General features: G+C 49.2%; 1 protein-coding gene across 1 annotated transcript in view; it reads right to left on the bottom strand.

Moving 5' to 3' along the window:
- The window catches only part of sspo (SCO-spondin), a gene marked incomplete at its 5' end in the record, with an annotated part of 592,643 nt that overhangs the window by 359,533 nt on the left and 213,262 nt on the right, over positions 1-19,848 (bottom strand). The window contains 3 exons of the mRNA XM_080183006.1: positions 5,264-5,434; positions 12,623-12,823; positions 15,133-15,179. Coding sequence (XP_080039132.1) covers positions 5,264-5,434; positions 12,623-12,823; positions 15,133-15,179 — 419 coding nt within the window. The remainder of the gene's footprint in view (positions 1-5,263; positions 5,435-12,622; positions 12,824-15,132; positions 15,180-19,848) is intronic.

The following is a 19,848-nucleotide window of genomic DNA, read 5'->3' as shown; positions in this document are numbered from 1 at the left end:
TTGGGGTGTGGAATACACTGCCTGCTGTGATAGGAACTTTCAAGCAGATAGGCACATGGAGCACACCAGAATGACAGTGAGAGGGATAGCTTGAGCTTGGGTTTACACATAGCTCGGCACAACATTGAGGGCCGAAAGGCCTGTACTGTGCTGTAATGTTCTATGTTTTTTATGTTCTAGGGAAGAGTCAATTACTATGGGGCACAGGTTTAAGGTGTGAGGGACAAGATTTAAAGGAGATGTGTGGGTTAGGTTGATTGGCCGTGCTAAGAAATATTGCCCCTTAGTGTCCTGAGATGCATAGGTTAGAGGGATTAGCGGGTAAATATGTAGGGATGTGGGGGAGGGCCTGGGTGGGATTGTGGTCGATACAGACTCGATGGGCCAAATGGCCTCTTTCTGCACTGAAGGGTTTCTATGATTCTGTGATTTACAAGATTATGACAGGCTTGGCTAGAGTGGATAGTCAGAGTCTTTTCCCCAGGGTTGAAGGGTCAATTAGTTGGGGGCAATGGTTGAGAGTGAAAGGGAAAGTTTGAAAGAGATGTAAGGGGCAAGTTTTTCACACAGAGGGTGGGAATGTCTGGAACATGCTGCCGGAGGAGGTGGTGGAAGCAGATTCTATAACAATGTTCAAGAGACATCTGGATAGATACATGAATAGGCAGCGAATAGAGAGATAGGGACCACATAGAGGCAAGAAAATATTAGATTAGAGAGGCACCTGCGTCAGCACAGATTTGTGGGCCGAAGGGCCTGTTCCTGTGCTGTACTGTTCTCTGTTCTATTGGTGATTATGTGGGATGGGTAGGATTAGTAAGTTTGCAGATGGCACAGAGATTGGCCGTGTGGTTAACAATGAGTCTTGGGCTACAAGAAGGTACAGGCAGAATGGTCAAATGGACGGATAAATGTCCATGGAATTTAACCCTGAAAAGTGTGAGGTGATACACTTTGGAAGGAATAATTTGTCCAGGAAGTATCCAATGAATAATAGGACACGAGGTAGTTCTGAGGAACAAAAGGAGGTTGCTATGTTTGTCCACAGATCTCGAAAAGCGGAAGGGTATGTTCGTAGGATGGTGATAAAGGCATATCGGACACTTGTCTTTATCAATCGGGGTACAGGTTACAAAAGCAGGGAGCTCATGTTGGAGTTGTACAGAACTTTGGTGAGGCCACAGCTGGAGCACTGTGTGCAGTTCCGGTCACCACATTATTGGAAGGATGTGATTGCACTGGAGGGGGTGCAGAGGAGATTCACCAGGATGCTGCCTGGGATGGAACATTGAAGTTACGAACAGAGGTTGGATAGGATTGGGGTGTTTTCATTGGAGCAGAGAAGACTGAGGGGTGACCTGATCGAGGTGTACAAGATTATGAGGAAGCCATGGGGCAGCACAGTGGCACAATGGTTAGTGCTGCTGCCTCACAGCTCCAGGTGCCCAGGTTCGATTCCCGGCTTGGGTCACTGTCTGTGTGGAGTTTGCACGTTCTCTCCATGTCTGCGTGAGTTTCCTCCGAGTGCTCCGGTTTCCTCACACAGCCCAAAGATGCTAAAATGACCTTTAGTGTCCCGGGATGTGATAGATTAGAGGGATGAGCGAGGTAACTAAGCAGGGATAGAGCCTGGATAGAACATAGAACATTACAGTGCAGAACAGGCCCTTCGGCCCACGATGTTGCGCCGACCAGTTACAAAACAATGACCCACTAACCTAAACCAATCCCTTCTCGTCCATAAACCTATCCACGGATCTCTTAAACGCCCCCAAACTAGGCGCATTTACAACTGCAGCAGGCAGGGCATTCCAATCCCTCACCACCCTCTGGGTAAAGAACCTACCCCTGACATCCATCCTATAACTACCACCCCTTAATTTAAAGCCATGCCCCCTCGTGCTAGATTTCTCCATCAGAGGAAAAAGGCTATCACTATCCACTCTATCTAAACCTCTAATCATCTTATATGTTTCAATAAGATCCCCTCTTAGCCGCCTTCTTTCCAGCGAAAACAACCCTAAATCCCTCAGCCTCTCCTCATAGGACCTCCCCTCCATACCAGGCAACATCCTGGTAAACCTCCTCTGCACCCTCTCCAAAGCCTCCACATCCTTCCTGTAATGTGGGGACCAGAACTGCACACAGTACTCCAAGTGCGGCCGCACCAGAGTTGTGTACAGTTGCAACATAACGCTGCGACTCCTAAATTCAATCCCCCTACCAATAAACGCCAAGACACCGTATGCCTTCTTAACAACCTTATCTACTTGACTCCCAACTTTCAGGGATCTATGTACACATACACCTAGATCCCTCTGCTCATCCACACTATTCAAAGTCCTCCCGTTAGCCCTATACTCAACACATCTGTTATTCCTACCAAAGTGAATTACCTCACACTTCTCCACATTAAACTCCATCCGCCACCTCTCAGCCCAGCTCTGCAACCTGTCTAAGTCTTCCTGCAAACTATGACACCCTTCATCACTATCTACCACACCTCCGACTTTGGTGTCATCAGCAAACTTACTAATCCACCCAACTATACCCTCATCCAGATCATTAATAAAAATTACAAACAGCAGTGGCCCCAAAACAGATCCCTGAGGCACACCACTCGAAACCGAACTCCATGATGAATATTTACCATCAACCACCACCCTCTGTCTCCTATCCGCTAGCCAATTCCTGATCCAATTCCCTAGATCACCCCCAATCCCATACATCTGCATTTTCTGCAGAAGCCTACCATGGTGAACCTTATCAAACGCCTTACTAAAATCCATATACACCACGTCCACTGCCTTACCCCCATCCACCTCTTTGGTCACTTTCTCAAAAAACTCAATAAGGTTAGTAAGGCACGACCTACCCGCCACAAAACCATGCTGACTATCTCCAATCAATTCTTTACTCTCCAAATAACTATAAATCCTATCCCGAATAATTTTTTCTAAAACCTTGCCCACAACAGAAGTGAGACTCACCGGTCTATAATTCCCGGGGAAGTCTCTGTTCCCCTTCTTAAACAATGGGACAACATTCGCTATCCTCCAATCTTCCGGTACTATACCAGAGGCCAACGACGACCTGAAGATCAGAGCCAGAGGCTCTGCAATCACTTCTCTTGCCTCCCAGAGAATCCTGGGGTAAATCCCATCCAGACCAGGGGACTTATCTATTTTCAGACCCTCCAGAATATCTAGCACATCCTCCTTATCAACTGCAACGCTGTCAATTCTACTCCCCTGCAATCCAGTGTCCTCCTCAGCTATATCCATGTCCCCTTGCATGAACACCGAAGAGAAATATTGGTTCAATGCCTCTCCAATCTCCTCCGGTTCCACACATAACTTCCCTCTGCTGTCGATAACTGGCCCTAATCTTGCCCTAACCAACCTTCTGTTCTTAACATACCTATAGAATGCCTTAGGATTCTCCTTAACCCTATCAGCCAAAGTCTTCTCATGTCCTCTTTTAGCCCTTCTCAACTCACTCTTCAACTCCCTCCTAGCCAATCTAAAGTTTTCTAGTGCACTACCCGAGCCCTCATGTCTCATCCGAACATAAGCCTCCTTTTTCCTCTTAACCAACGGAAAAACTTTTTTGGTGCACCACGGTTCCCCAGCCTTACCAATTCCTCCTTGCCTGACAGGGACATACCTATTACAGACTCGCAGTAGCTGTTCCTTGAAAAAACTCCACATTTCAGACGTTCCCAGTCCCTGTAATCTCCTAGTCCAACCTATGCTTCCTAATTCTCTCCTAATAGCCTCATAATTACCCTTCCCCCAGCTAAAACCACTAGCCCGAGGTTCATTCCTATCCCTTTCCATCACTAAGGTGAACGTAACCGAATTGTGGTCACTATCACCAAAATGCACACCAACTTCCAAGTCTAGCACCTGGTCTGGCTCATTTCCCAGCACCAAATCCAATATAGCCTCACCTCTAGTTGGCCTATCTACATAGCCTCACCTCTAGTTGGCCTATCTACATGATAGGATTGGTGTCATTGTCGACTTGATGGACCAAATGGCCTCCTTCTGCACTGAGGGATTCTATGATGTGGAGATGCCGGCGTTGGACTGGGGTAAGCACAGTAAGAAGTCTCCCAACACCAAGTTAAAGTCCAACAGGTTTATTTGAGTCTCTCACCAGATGAAGGGGCAGCGCTCCGAAAGTGCTACCAAATAAACCTGCTGGACTTTAACCTTGTGAGTCTTCTTACTGTGCCAAGATGATGAGGGGCACGGACAGAGTGGATAAGGAGCAGCTGTTCCCCTTAGTTGAAGGGTCAGTGACAAAGGGACAGAGATTCAAGGTGAGGGGTGGGAGGTTTAAGAGGGGTGTGAGGAAAAACTTTTTTACACGGAGTATTGAGGAAGCAAGGGGGCTGCAGAAAGACTTGGACAGGTTAGGAAAGTGGGCAAAGAAGTGGCAGATAGAATACAGCGTGGCAAAAGTGTGAGGTTCTGCACTTTGGAAGGAGGAATGGAAGCAGAGATTATTTTCTAAATAGAAAAATGTTTAGGAAATCAAAAACACAAAGGGACTTGGGAATCCTTGTTCAAGATTCTCTTAAGGTTAACGTGTGGGTTCAGTCAGCAGTTAGGAAGGCAAATGCAATGTTAGCGTTCATATCAAGAGGGTTAGAATACAAGAGCAGGGATGGACTTCTGAGACTGTACAAGGCTCTGGTCAGACCCCATTTGGAGAGTTGTGAGCAGTTTGGGTCCCATATCTAAGGAAGGATGTGCTGGCCTTGGAAAGGGTCCAGAAGAGGTTCACAAGAATGATCCCTGGAACGAAGAGCTTGTCGTATGAGGAACGGTTGAGGACTCTGGGTCTGTACTCGTTGGAGTTTAGAAGGATGAGGGGGGGAGTCTTACTGAAACTTACAGGATACTGTGAGGCCCTGGATAGAGTGGACATGGAGAGGATGTTTCCACCAGTAGGAAAAACTAGAACCAGAGAGCACAACCTCAGGCTAAAGAGACGATCCTTTAAAACAGAGATGAGGAGGAATTTCTTCAGCCAGAGAGTGGGGAATCTGTGGAACTCTTTGCCACAGAAGGCTGTGGAGGCCGGGTCATTGAGTGTCTTTAAGGCAGAGATAGACAGGTTCTTGATTAATAAGGGGATCAGGGGTTATGGGGAAAAGGCAGGAGAATGGGGTTGAGAAAAGTATCAGCCATGATTGAATGGTGGAACAGACTCGATGGGCCGAGTGGCAGCTCTCCCACTTTCTTGTACAAACCTGCACACACAGTTGAATTGTCCTGACATAATCTGCTCTGTTCCGCTTCTCCTCCACACTGTCTGCCTCCAAAACGGGGCGGAGGACTGCCACACTTCCGTGCCCGCACTGAGACACCAACGCAACCATCACAGCTTGACCATGCTGTCCACGGGCTCCAGCTTCCATCCACTATACAGTGAGAAATCAAACAGGGCAGTTAGTCTCACCACATCCAGTGCAGTCCATGTCAGTCACATCACTGGCTCTCCCAATGTCTCTGTCACATTCCTCCGTATTCCCAACTCAACACCGAGTGATCACATCATCTAGCTCACCCTCCTGTTCACCACAATATCGTAAATGGTTCTCTCTCTCCTCAGCCAGGGTCACACCCTCTCCCATGGTACATTCTGAAGCTGGGGGTGGGGGTGTAGAATTGCACGGAGGTGATTCCCTCCCAGATTACAGCCCCATCTGTCTACACTCAATTTGCACACAGGATCCAGGGAATTCGATAAAGTGGATTCAGAATGGGCTCAGTTGTCGGAGACAGAGGGTGATGAGAGAAAGCTGCTTTTTAACATTACAGCGTGGAACAGGCCCTTCGGCCCACAATGTTGCGCCGACCAGTCTTATGTTTTAAAAAAAAAACATTGACCCACTAATCTAAACCAATCCCTTTTCGTCCATAAACCTATCCACCAATCTCTTAAACGCCCCCAAACTAGGCGCATTTACAACTGCAGCAGGCAGGGCATTCCAGTCCCTCACCACCCTCTGGGTAAAGAACCTGCCCCTGACATCCGTCCTATAACTACCCCCCCTTAATTTAAAGCCATGCCCCCTCGTGCTAGATTTCTCCATCCGAGGAAACAGGCTATCACCATCCACCCTATCTAAACCTCTAATCATCTTATATGTTTCTATAAGATCCCCTCTTAGCCGCCTTCTTTCCAGTGAAAACAACCCCAAATCCCTCAGTCTCTCCTCATAGGACCTCCCCTGCATACCAGGCAACATCCTGGTAAACCTCCTCTGCACCCTCTCCAAAGCCTCCACATCCTTCCTGTAATGTGGGGACCAGAACTGCACACAGTACTCCAAGTGCGGCCGCACCAGAGTTGTGTACAGTTGCAACATGACGCTGCGACTCCTAAATTCAATCCCCCCACCAATAAACGCCAAGACACCGTACGCCTTCTTAACAACCTTATCTACTTGATTCCCAACTTTCAGGGATCTATGTACACATACACCTAGATCCCTCTGCTCCTCCACTCTATTCAAAGTCCTCCCGTTAGCCCTATACTCAACACATCTGTTATTCCTACCGAAATGGATTACCTCACACTTCTCCGCATTAAACTCCATCCGCCACCTCGCGGCCCAGCTCTGCAACCTGTCCAAGTCACCCTGCAAACTTCGACACCCTTCCTCACAATCTACCACACCTCCGACTTTGGTGTCATCAGCAAACTTACTAATCCACCCAACTATACCCTCATCCAGATCATTAATAAAGATTACAAACAGCAGTGGCCCCAAAACAGATCCCTGAGGCACACCACTCGTAACCGAACTCCATGATGAATAATTACCATCAACCACCACCCTCTGTCTCCTATCTGCTAACCAATTCCTGATCCAAGTACCTAAATTACCACCAATCCCATACATCTGCATTTTCTGCAGAAGCATACCATGGTGAACCTTATCAAACGCCTTACTAAAATCCATATATACCACATCTACTGCCTTACCCCTATCCACCTCTTTGGTCACCTTCTCAAAGAACTCAATAAGGTTAGTAAGGCACGACCTTCCCGCTACAAAACCATGCTGACTATCTCTAATCAATTCATTACTCTCCAAATAACTATAAATCCTATCCCTAATAATTCTTTCTAAAACCTTGCCCACTACAGAAGTAAGACTCACTGGTCTATAATTCCCAGGGAAGTCTCTGTTCCCCTTCTTAAACAATGGGACAACATTCGCTGTCCTCCAATCTTCCGGTACTATACCAGAGACCAACGACGACCTGAAGATCAGAGCCAGTGGCTCTGCAATCACCTCTCTTGCCTCCCATAGAATCCTAGGGTAAATCCCGTCTGGACCAGGGGACTTATCTATTTTCAACCCATCTAGAATATCCAACACATCCTCTGTATCAACTACAATACTTTCTATTTTACACCCCTTCACCCCAGTGACCTCCTCAGCTACATTCATATCGTCCTGCGTGAACACCGAAGAGAAATAATGGTTCAATGCCTCTCCAATCTCTTCCGGTTCCACACACAACTTCCCCCTACTGTCTGTAACTGGCCCTAACCTTGCCCTAACCAACCTTCTGTTCTTGACATACCTATAGAACGCCTTAGGATTCTCCTTAATCCTATCAGCCAAAGTCATCTCATGCCCTCTTCTAGCCCTTCTTAACTCCCTCTTCAACTCCCTCCTAGCCAATCTAAAGCTTTCTACTGCACTACCCGAGCCCTCAAGCCTCATCCGAACATAAGCCTCCTTCTTCTTCCTAACCAACAAATCAACTTTTTTTGGTGCACCACGGTTCCCTAGCCCTACCAATTCCTCCTTGCCTGACAGGGACATACCTATCACAGACCCGCAGTAGCTGCTCCTTGAAAAAACTCCACATTTCAGACGTTCCTAGTCCCTGTAATCTCCTAGTCCAACCAATGCTTCCTAATTCTCTCCTAATGGCCTCATAATTACCCTTCCCCCAGCTAAAACTACTTACCCGAGCTTTAGTGACTGGAAGCCAGTGACCAGTGGGGTATATCAGGGAGCTGTGCTGGGTCCCTGTTATTCATTTATATAAATGACATTGATGACTATGTGAGGGGTAGGATTAGTAAGTTTGTGGATGACACAAAGACTGGCCGGTTAACAGTGAGGTGGAGTGTCGTGGGCTACAGGAAGATACAGGCGCAATGGTCAAATGGGCAGATAAGTGAGAGATGGAATATAGCTCTGAAAAGTGTGAGGTGATACACTTTAGACATAGAACATTCCAGCGCAGTACAGGCCCTTCGGCCCTCGACGTTGTGCCGACCAGTGGAACCAATCTAATGACCCTCTAACCTAAACTATTCCAATGTTATCCATATGCCTATCCACTGACCATTTGAACGCCCTTAAAGTTGGCAAGTCCACAACTGCTGCAGGCAGGGCATTCCACGACCTTATTACCCTCTGAGTAAAGAACCTACCTCTGACATCCGTCCTATAATTACCACCCCTTAATTTAAAGTGATGTCCCCTTGTGTTAGCCGTCACCATCCGAGGAAAAAGGCTCTCACTGTCCACCCTATCCAATCCTTCGATCATCTTGTGATCACTGATTGGGATTGTTCTGCCATCAGTGACCAAGCTTCCCACTGCTTGAATTCAAACTGGACTTGAGTTCCTCTCAGAAGCCACTACCTTCTGGTAGTGTGGCGACCAGAATAGAACACTATATTCCAAGTGTGGTTTAACTAAGGTTCTATAAAGCTGCAACATGACTTGCCAATTTTTAAACTCAATACCCCGGCCAATGAAGGCAAGCATGCCGTATGCCTTCTTGACTATCTTCTCCACCTACGTTGCCACTTTCAGTGACCTGTGTACCTGTACACCCAGATCCCTCTGCCTATCAATACTCTTAAGGGTTCTGCCATTTACTGTATATTTCCTATCTGTATTCGACCTTCCAAAATGCATTACCTCATATTTGTCCGGATGTCTCACACTGAGGAGCACAACAGTTGGGAAGTATCAGTGGGAGGCGTGACCAGCACAGCCAATCCCAACATTCCCAGCTCCTTTTATTCCAGAAATCAGCACAAAGCTGATTACCACATCATCTGGGCTCGCTACTGATTCACACCATCCCCCAACGGCCCCCCCACCAACTCAACCAACAGGAGGGCACCCCATGAGCAGTGCCAAACTAGCACTGCCAGTTTGGCATCCTGACACTGCCAGGGTGTCAGTCAAGAGGGTGTGGGGTCTACTAGGGGGAGGAGCCAATCAGGGCTAACCATGAAGAGGAAGGAGCTGGGGCCTGGCCCTGAGGAGGTGGGGATGGGGGTTTGGTCATTGGAAAGTCACCACCCCCACCCCAGGAGTTCCTCAAGTGTTGATGCGACGTGATGGGCCGAAGGGCCTCTCCTGTACTGTGTGATTCAGTGATCTCTCCCTCTTTCTGGAATCTTGTCCAGCCTCAGAAACCCTCCCAGAGGGTTCTGCATTCCCCTCATTCCAGCTTCTTGACAATCACTGATTGGAATTGTTCTGCCATCAGTGACCAAGCTTCCCACTGCTCGAATTCAAACTGGACTCGAGTTCCCCTCAGAAGCCTCTCCGCCTCAATTGCTTCCTTTAATATTCCTGAACAAATCAAACTGGTCTTTGGTCCTCTCACTTTAATGCAGCAGATTTTCCCATTTCGCTGCCATGGGAATCGAGGCGAGGGGTGGATCAGGCAGAAGGTCATTGTCCTCGGGTAGGATTTCCCTCGGGTAGGATTTTCTAGTTTCTCCTTAATTTTTATTTATTCTTTCACATTTGTTGCCGTTAGAGGGCGGTTGAGAGTCAGTCATATTGCTGTGGCTCTGGAGTCACATGTAGGCCAGACTGGGTAAGGACAGCAGATTCCCTTCCCTAAAGGACATTGGTGAACCAGATGGGTTTCTCCAACAATCGACAATGGTTTCCTGGTCATCGTTCCTGAGCCTAGCTTTCTATTCCAGATTGTTTCACTGAATTGAACTTGTAGCAACTACAGGATTTGAACCCCTGTCCCCCCCGTGCTTTCACCAGGGTCCCTGGGTTTCTATTCTGGTGCCATTCCCATGATGCAGCTCTCTCCTTCTCTCCTGTGAAGTTGAAAAATGGTGTTTTCATTTCTCCTAATTTGTGGTTCAATCTATGAGTGACACAGTGGGTTCAATCCCAGCGGCACAGTGACACAGTGGGTTCAATCCCAGTGGCACAGTGACACAGTAGGTTCATTCTCAGCGGCACGGTAACACAGTGGGTTCAATCCCAGTGGCACGGTGACACAGTGGGTTCATTCCCAGCGGCACGGTAACACAGTGGGTTCAATCCCAGCGGCACAGTGACACAGTGGGTTCATTCTCAGCGGCACAGTGACACAGTGGGTTCAATCCCAGTGGCACAGTGACACAGTGGGTTCAATCCCAGTGGCACGGTGACACAGTGGGTTCATTCCCAGCGGCACGGTGACACAGTGGGTTCAATCCCAGCGGCACAGTGACACAGTGGGTTCAATCCCAGCGGCACGGTAACACAGTGGGTTCATTCCCAGCGGCACAGTGACACAGTAGGTTCATTCTCAGCGGCACGGTAACACAGTGGGTTCAATCCCAGCGGCACAGTGACACAGTGGGTTCAATCCCAGTGGCACGGTGACACAGTGGGTTCATTCCCAGCGGCACGGTGACACAGTGGGTTCAATCCCAGCGGCACAGTGACACAGTGGGTTCAATCCCAGCGGCACGGTAACACAGTGGGTTCATTCCCAGCGGCACAGTGACACAGTAGGTTCATTCTCAGCGGCACGGTAACACAGTGGGTTCAATCCCAGCGGCACAGTGACACAGTGGGTTCAATCCCAGCGGCACAGTGACACAGTGGGTTCAATCCCAGCGGCACAGTGACACAGTGGGTTCATTCCCAGCGGCACGGTGACACAGTGGGTTCAATCCCAGTGGCACGGTGACACAGTGGGTTCAATCCCAGCAGCACGGTGACACAGTGGGTTCAATCCCAGCGGCACAGTGACACAGTGGGTTCATTCCCAGCGGCACGGTGACACAGTGGGTTCAATCCCAGCGGCACGGTGACACAGTGAGTTCATGCTGCTGCCTCACAGCGCCAAGAACCCAGGTTCAAACCCAGCGGCACGGTGACACAGTGGGTTAGAGCTGCTGCCTCACGGTGCCAGGGACCCTGGTTATAAGAACATAAGAAATAGGAGCAGGAGTAGGCCATCTAGCCCCTCGAGCCTGCCCCGCTGTTCAATAAGATCATGGCTGATCTGTCGTGGCTCAGTTCCACATTCCCGCCCTCTCCCCATAACCCTTAATCCCCTCTCTTATCAAAAACCTATCAACCTGCGTCTTAAAAATATTGAGCGAGGCAGCCTCCACCACTTCAACGGGCAGAGAATTCCAGAGATTCACCACCCTTTGAGTGAAGAACTTCTTCCTCAACTCCGTTCTAAACCGCCCCCACTTTATCTTGTGGCTGTGCCCTCTAGTCCTACTGTCCTTTCTGAGCGGGAAGAGCCTCTCCACCTCTATCCTATCCATCCCATTCAACATCTTATACGTCTCAATGAGATCTCCCCTCATCCTTCTAAACTCTAACGACTACAAGCCTAGTTTATTCAGCCTCTCCTCATATTTCAACCCCCTCAACTCCAGTATCAGCCTAGTAAACCTCCTCTGCACTCCCTCCAAGGCCAAAATATCCTTGCATAAGTGCGGCGACCAAAACTGCACACAGTACTCCAGCTGCGGCCTCACCAGTGCCCTGTACAGTTGCAGCAAGACCTCCCTGCTTTTATATTCAATCCCCCTCGCTATGAAGGCCAGCATCCCATTCGCCTTCCTGACCACCTGCTGCACCTGCAGGCTGGGTTTTTGTGACTCATGCACAAGGACCCTGAGGTCCCTCTGCACCGTCGCCTGCTGCAGTTTTTCGCCACATAAGTAATAGTCCTTCCTACCATTATTCCTACCAAAGTGGACCACTTCACACTTGCCAACATTAAATTCCATTTGCCAGTTCCTGGCCCATTCGCCCAGCCTATCTAGATCCTTCTGCAGACTCTCCACACCCTCCACACAATTTGCCGTTCCCCCAATCTTGGTGTCATCAGCAAATTTCGACACCCTGCACTCGGTTCCCTCCTCCAGATCATCTATATAAATGGTAAATAGCTGAGGCCCCAGCACCGACCCCTGGGGCACTCCACTAGTCACCAACCGCCAATCCGAATAGCACCCATTGGCCCCCACTCTCTGCCTCCTATTTGACAAGCCAGTTCGATTCCCGGCTTGGGTCACTGTCTTTGTGGAGTCTGCATGTTCTCCCCACGTCTGCGTGGGTTTCCTCTGGGTGCTCCGCTTTCCTCCCACAGTCTGAAAGATGTTGGGTGTACTGGCCATGCTGAATTCTCCCTCAGTGGAACTGAACATGCACCAGACTGTGGCAACTCAGGGATTTTCACAGTAACTTCATTGCTGTGTTAATGTAAGCCTATTTGTGACATTAATAAATAAACTTTAAACTTTCACCCTTCACTCTCTGTTCAGTTAGGAAGGACCTTTGACCCTTACGTACCTGGGCAGAAGCTCAGCGTTGGGCAGCGTTCCCTGACGATCTGTAGGCCGATGTCCCCGTACAGCTGCTGGGCTCCCTCACACATGGTTCCATTGCGCAGGGGCTGAGGACAGGCACAGGAACGATAACGTGAGGTTGTCTCAGCTCCACAGGTTTTGGAGCAAGGGGTCCAGGGAGACCAGAGGCACCATCCACCATCGACTACCAGACAGGGAGAGACAGACAACATCTAATCAGGGAGTGAGCTAGAGACTGAGTGGGAGTGTCAGAGAGGAGTACGCAGAGACAGCAAGCATGCGCGGGGGGGAGGGGGAGAGCGTGCTGGGGGGAGGACAGTGTACGGGCACGTGTAGGGGAGAGCGTGAGCAGGGAACAACCATGAGCAGGGAGGATGAGTGTGAGCTGGGGGGTGAGTGTGTGTAGAGGGGGTTGGGGGTGAATGTGAGCGGGGATGAGATTAATGACATTAATGACATTACTGTTACTTAATGACATTACTGTTACTAGAGAGGCGGTGCTCGACAGACTGGAGGGGCTGATTGTGGACAAGTCCCCAGGACCGGATGGAATGCATCCGAGGGTTCTGAAAGAAATGGCGGAGGTGATAGTGGATGCCTTGGTGGTTATTTTCCAGACGTCACTGGATTCCGGGGAAGTGCCGGATGATTGGAAAACGGCTAATGTTACGCCGTTGTTTAAGAAGGGTGCCAGGCAAAAGGCAGGGAATTATAGGCCGGTTAGTTTAACGTCTGTGGTAGGTAAAATGTTAGAATCTGTCATTAAGGAGGAAATTGCGAGGCATCTTGAAGGGAATTGCTTGATAGGGCAGACGCAGCATGGTTTCGTTAAAGAGAAGTCGTGTCTGACAAATTTACTGGAGTTCTATGAGGATGTGTCTAGGGCGGTGGATAGAGGAGAGCCGGTGGATGTGGTCTTTCTAGATTTTCAGAAGGCGTTTGACAAAGTACCTCACAAGAGGTTATTGCAGAAGGTCGAGGGACATGGAGTTGGGGGTAGGGTGTTAGCGTGGATAGAGGATTGGTTGTCAAATAGGAGGCAGAGAGTGGGGGCCAACGGGTGCTATTCGGATTGGCAGATGGTGACTAGTCTGCAGAAGGATCTAGATAGGCTGGGCGAATGGTGAGCATGGGCGGGGGGAGGGTGAGCGTGAGCGGGGGGAGGGTGTGAGCGGGGGAGGTGAGTGTGAGCGGGGGGGTGAGTGTGAGCGGGGGGTGAGTGTGAGCAGGGGGTGAGCGTGAGAGGGGGGTGAGTGTGAGCCGGGGGTGAGTGTGAGCGGGGGGTGAGTGTGAGCGGGGGGGGGTGAGTGTGAGCGGGGGGTGAGTGTGAGCGGGGGGTGAGTGTGAGCGGGGGGGTGAGTGTGAGCAGCGATTGGGGGTGAGTGTGAGCTCTGGGGTGCTGTGTACATAGAACACAGAACATTACAGCGCGGAACAGGCCCTTCGGCCCACGATGTTGCGCCGACCAGTTACAAAACAATGACCCTCTAACCTAAACCAAACCCTTTTCGTCCATAAACCTATCCACTGAACTGTACTGAACACTGTTCTGAATGATGGAGGTTGGAAGGAGACTGTGTGAATCAAAATTACTCTGAGCAGCAGATCATGTGAGTGAGGCAATGGACAGTGACCACCAGGTGACCGGAGTACTTCCAGCCGGTGCCTGGAGCCTGGCTGCATCTCTCCAAACACTTCACCTCCTTGGCTCCACACCTCAGAGAGCTGAGAAGGCAGTTATATATGAGAGGTCAGGGGGATGTGAGGGGTCAGGGGGATGTGAGGGGTCAGGGGGATGTGAGAGGTCAGGGGGATGTGAGAGGTCAGGGGGATGTGAGAGGTCAGGGGGATGTGAGAGGTCAGGGGGATGTGAGAGGTCAGGGGGATGTGAGAGGTCAGGGGGGTGTGAGAGGTCAGGAGGGTGTGAGAGGTCAGGGGGATGTGAGAGGTCAGGGGGATGTGAGAGGTCAGGGGGATGTGAGAGGTCAGGGGGATGTGAGAGGTCAGGGGGATGTGAGAGGTCAGGGGGATGTGAGAGGTCAGGGGGATGTGAGAGGTCAGGGGGATGTGAGGGGTCAGGGGGATGTGAGGGGTCAGGGGGATGTGAGGGGTCAGGGGGATGTGAGGGGTCAGGGGGATGTGAGGGGTCAGGGGGATGTGAGGGGTCAGGGGGATGTGAGGGGTCAGGGGGATGTGAGGGGTCAGGGGGATGTGAGGGGTCAGGGGGATGTGAGGGGGGTCAGGGGGATGTGAGAGGGGTCAGGGGGATGTGAGAGGGGTCAGGGGGATGTGAGAGGGGTCAGGGGGATGTGAGAGGGGTCAGGGGGATGTGAGAGGGGTCAGGGGGATGTGAGAGGGGTCAGGGGGATGTGAGGGGTCAGGGGGATGTGAGGGGTCAGGGGGATGTGAGGGGTCAGGGGGATGTGAGAGGTCACGGGGATGTGAGAGGTCAGGGGGATGTGAGAGGTCAGTAAGGGACTGAACAATACTAACCAGGACAGGGCTGATTGCTGCAGGTAAATTCTCCCTTTACGCAGGAACTGTGGAGAAAAGAAATAGAATTTAAGAACCCAACTCAAATAAAACATCTGACACAAACCCAAAGCTCCCCCCATCTATGCCTATTATTGCTCCCAAAGTAGAAAACCTCACATTTATCCACATTTTACTGCATCTGCCATGCACACACTCAGCCTGTCCAAATCACACTGAAGCATCTTTGTATCCCCCTCACAGCTCCCCCTCCCACCCAACTCTGTATCATCTGCAAATTTGGAAATAAGACAGTCAGTTCCCTCTTCAACTAAGGGGAACAGCTGCTCCTTATCCATTCCATATAAGATGATTAGAGGTTTAGATAGGGTGGACAGTGATAGCCTTTTTCCTCGGATGGAGAAAGCTAGCACGAGGGGGCATAGCTTTAAATTAAGGGGTGGTAGTTATAGGACGGATGTCAGGGGTAGGTTCTTTACCCAGAGGGTGGTGAGGGATTGGAATGCCCTGCCCGCTGCAGTTGTAAATGCGCCTAGTTTGGGGGCGTTTAAGAGATCCGTGGATAGGTTTATGGATGGAAAGGGATTGGTTTAGGTTAGAGGGTCATTGCTTTTTAACTGGTCGGAGCAACATCGTGGGCCGAAGGGCCTGTTCTGCGCTGTAATGTTCTACGTTCTATTCCTTCCATGAGCATAAAACATTACAGCGCAGTACAGGCCCTTCGGCCCTCGATGTTGCGCCGACCAGTGGAACCAATCTAATGACCCTCTAACCTAAACTATTCCAATGTTATCCATATGCCTATCCACTGACCATTTGAACACCCTTAAAGTTGGCGAGTCCACAACTGCTGCAGGCAGGGCATTCCACGCCCTTACTACCCTCTGAGTAAAGAACCTACCTCTGACATCCGTCCTATAATTACCACCCCTTAATTTAAAGCTATGTCCCCTTGTGTTAGCCGTCACCATCCGAGGAAAAAGGCTCTCACTGTCCACCCTGTCCGATCCTTTGATCATCTTGTATGCTTCAATTAGGTCACCTCGTAACCTTCTCTCTAATGAAAATAACCTCAAGTCCCTCAGCCTTTCCTCATAAGACCTTCCCACCATCCCAGGCAACATCCTGGTAAACCTCCTCTGCACCCTTTCCAATGCCTCCACATCTTTCTTATAATGCGGTGACCAGAACTGTACGCAATACTCCAAGTGCGGCCGCACCAGAGTTTTGTACAGTTGTAACATGACCTCACGGCTCCGAAATTCAATCCCTCTACCAATAAAAGCTAACACACCGTATGCCTTCTTAACAACCTTATCAACCTGGGTGCCAACTTTTAGGGATCTATGCACATGTACCATGAGATCTCTCTGCTTGACAACACTACTAACAGTCCTTCCATTAGCCCTATATTCTGTACTCCTGTTACTCTTACCAAAGTGAATCACCCCACACTTTTCCGTATTAAACTCCATTTGCCACCTCTCAGCCCAGCTCTGCAGCTTATCTATGTCCCTCTGCAAACTGTAACATCCATCCTCACTGTCTACAACTCCTCCAACTTTGGTGTCGTCAGCAAATTTACTAATCCATCCTTCTACACCCTCATCTAGGTCATTTATAAAAATGACAAACAGCAGTGGCCCCAAAACAGATCCCTGAGGTACACCACTTGTAACTGAACTCCAGGTTGAATATTTCCCAGCAACCACCACCCTCTGTCTTCTATCAGCTAGCCAATTCCTGATCCAAACTGCTAAATCACCCTCAATCCCATGCATCTGCATTTTCTGCAGCAGCCTACCATGGGGAACCTTATCAAATTCTTTGCTAAAATCCATATACACCACGTCAACTGCCTTACCCTTATCCACCTCTTTGGTCACCTTTTCAAAAAACTCGATAAGGTTTGTGAGGCACGACCTACCCTTCACAAAACCGTGTTGACTATCCTTAATCAATTTATTTCTCTCTAGATGATTATAAATCCTATCCCTTATAATTCTTTCCAAAACTTTGCCCACAACAGAAGTAAGGCTCACTGGTCTATAATTCCCAGGATGGTCTCTACTCCCCTTCTTGAATAAGGGGACAACATTTGCTATCCTCCTGTCTTCCAGCACTATACCTGTAGCCAATGATGACATGAAGATCAAAGCCAAAGGCTCTGCAATCTCCTCCCTAGCCTCCCAGAGGATCCTAGGGTAAATCCCATCCGGCCCAGGGGACTTACCTATTTTCATACTCTCAAGAATTTCTAACACCTCCTCAATCCCGTCTAGTCTACTACCTGGTATCACAGTATTCTCCTCGACTACAGTGACTTTTTCCTGTGTGAACACTGACGAAAAATACTCATTCAGTGCCTCTCCTATCTCTTCAAGCTCCATGCACAACTCCCCACTGCTGTCTCTGACTGGCCCTAATCTTGCCCTAACCAATATTTTATTCTTGACATACCTGTAGAAAGCTTTAGGATTTTCCTTGATCCTATCCGCCACATTATGTCTCACACAATCTTTACACCTCGATCAGGTCACCCGCTGTCCCAACAAAAACAACTCAAGCCTCTCCAATCTCTCTTCATAACTGAAATGTTCCATCCCAGGCAGCATCCTGGTGAATCTCCTCTGCACCCCCTCCAGTGCAATCACATCCTTCCAATAATGTGGTGACCGGAACTGCACACAGTGCTCCAGCTGTGGCCTCACCAAAGTTCTATACAACTCCAACATGACTTCCTTGCTTTTGCAATCTCTGCCTTGATTAGACTCATAGAGTCATAGAGGTTTACAGCATGGAAACAGGCCCTTTGGCCCAACTTGTCCATGCTGCCCTTTTTTTCAACCCCTAAACTAATCCCAATTGCCCGCATTTGGCCCATATCCCTCTGTACCCATTGTACCCATGTAACTGTCTAAATGTTTTTTAAAAGGCAAAATTGTAGCCGCCTCTACTACGACCTCTGGCAGCTCGTTCCAGACACTCACCACTCTCTGTGTGAAAAAAATTGCTCCTCTGGACACTTTTGTATCTCTCCCCTCTCACCTTAAACCTATACCCTCTAGTTTTAGACTTCCCTACCTTTGGGAAAAGATATTGACTATCTAGCTGGTCTGTGCCCCTCATTATTTTATAGACATCTATAAGGTCACCCCTTAGCCTCCTACACACCAGAGAAAAAGTCCCAGTCTATCCAGCCTCTCCTTATAACTCAATCCATCAAGTCCTGGTGGCATCCTAGTAAATCTTTTTTGCACTCTTTCTAGTTTAATAATATCCTTTCTATAATAGGGTGACCAGAACTGCACACAGTATTCTAAGTGTGGCCTTACCAATGTCTTGTACAACTTCAACAACATCCCAACTCCTGTATTCAATGTTCTGACCGATTGATATCAATGACTTGGAAGAGGGGGCTGAAGGGAGGGTCAGTAAATTTGCTGATGACACCAAGATTGGTGGAGTAGTGGATGAGGTGGAGGGCTCTTGCAGGCTGCAAAGAGACATTGATAGGATGCAGAGCTGGGCTGAAAAGTGGCAGATGGAGTTTAACCCTAAGATATAGATCCCTGAAAGTTGGGAATCAAGTAGATAAGGTTGTTAAGAAGGCGTACGGTGTCTTGGCGTTTATTGGTAGGGGGATTGAATTTAGGAGTCGCAGCGTCATGTTGCAACTGTACACTACTCTGGTGCGGCTGCACTTGGAGTACTGTGTGCAGTTCTGGTCCCCACATTACAAGAAGGATGTGGAGGCTTTGGAGAGGGTGCAGAGGAGGTTTACTAGGATGTTGCCTGGTATGGTGGGGAGGTCCTATGAGGAGAGACTGAAGGATTTAGGGTTGTTTTCGTTGGAAAGAAGGCGGCTAAGAGGGGATCTTATTGAAACATATAAGATGATTAGAGGTTTAGATAGGGTGGATAGTGATAGCCTTTTTCCTCGGATGGAGAAAGCTAGCACGAGGGGGCATGGCTTTAAATTAAGGGGGGGTAGCTACAGGACGGATGTCAGGGGTAGGTTCTTTACCCAGCAGGTGGTGAGGGATTGGAATGCCCTGCCTGCTGCAGTTGTAAATGCGCCTAGTTTGGGGGCGTTTAAGAGATCTGTGGATAGGTTTATGGACGAAAAGGGATTGGTATAGGCTAGTGGGTCATTGTTTTTGTAACTGGTCGGCGCAACATCGTGGGCCGAAGGGCCTGTTCTGCGCTGTAATGTTCTATGTTCTATGTTCTAAGTGTGAGGTGATTCATTTTGGTAGGACAAACTTGAATGCGGATTACAGGGTCAATGGCAGGGTTCTGAGGAATGTGGAGAAACAGAGAGATCTTGGGGTTCATATCCACAGACCTCTGAAGGTTGCCAGTCAAGTGGATAGAGCCGTGAAGAAGGCTTATACTGTGTTAGCGTTTATTAACAGGGGGTTTGAGTTTAAGAGCCGTGGGGTTATGCTGCAACTGTACAGGACCTTGGTGAGACCACATTTGGAATATTGTGTTCAGTTCTGGTCACCTCACTATAAGAAGGATGTGGAAGCATTGTCCACAGATATCTGGCAGTGGAAGGGCATGTTCGTAGGGTGGTGAAAAAGGCATACGGCACACTTGTCTTTATTAAGGGCCGAAGGGCCTGTACTGTCCTATGTTCTATGTTAAAGGCAAGTGTGCCATATGCCTTTTTCACCACCCGTCTAACACGCCCTTCCACTGCCAGAGGTC

Source organism: Carcharhinus amblyrhynchos, unplaced genomic scaffold (assembly GCF_965287045.1).
Source record: "Carcharhinus amblyrhynchos unplaced genomic scaffold, sCarAmb.v2.hapA chromosome_114, whole genome shotgun sequence".
Classification (NCBI taxonomy): Eukaryota; Metazoa; Chordata; class Chondrichthyes; order Carcharhiniformes; family Carcharhinidae; genus Carcharhinus; species Carcharhinus amblyrhynchos.
Note: the sequence above shows the minus strand (reverse complement) of the source record. Positions and strands in the feature narration are given on the sequence as shown.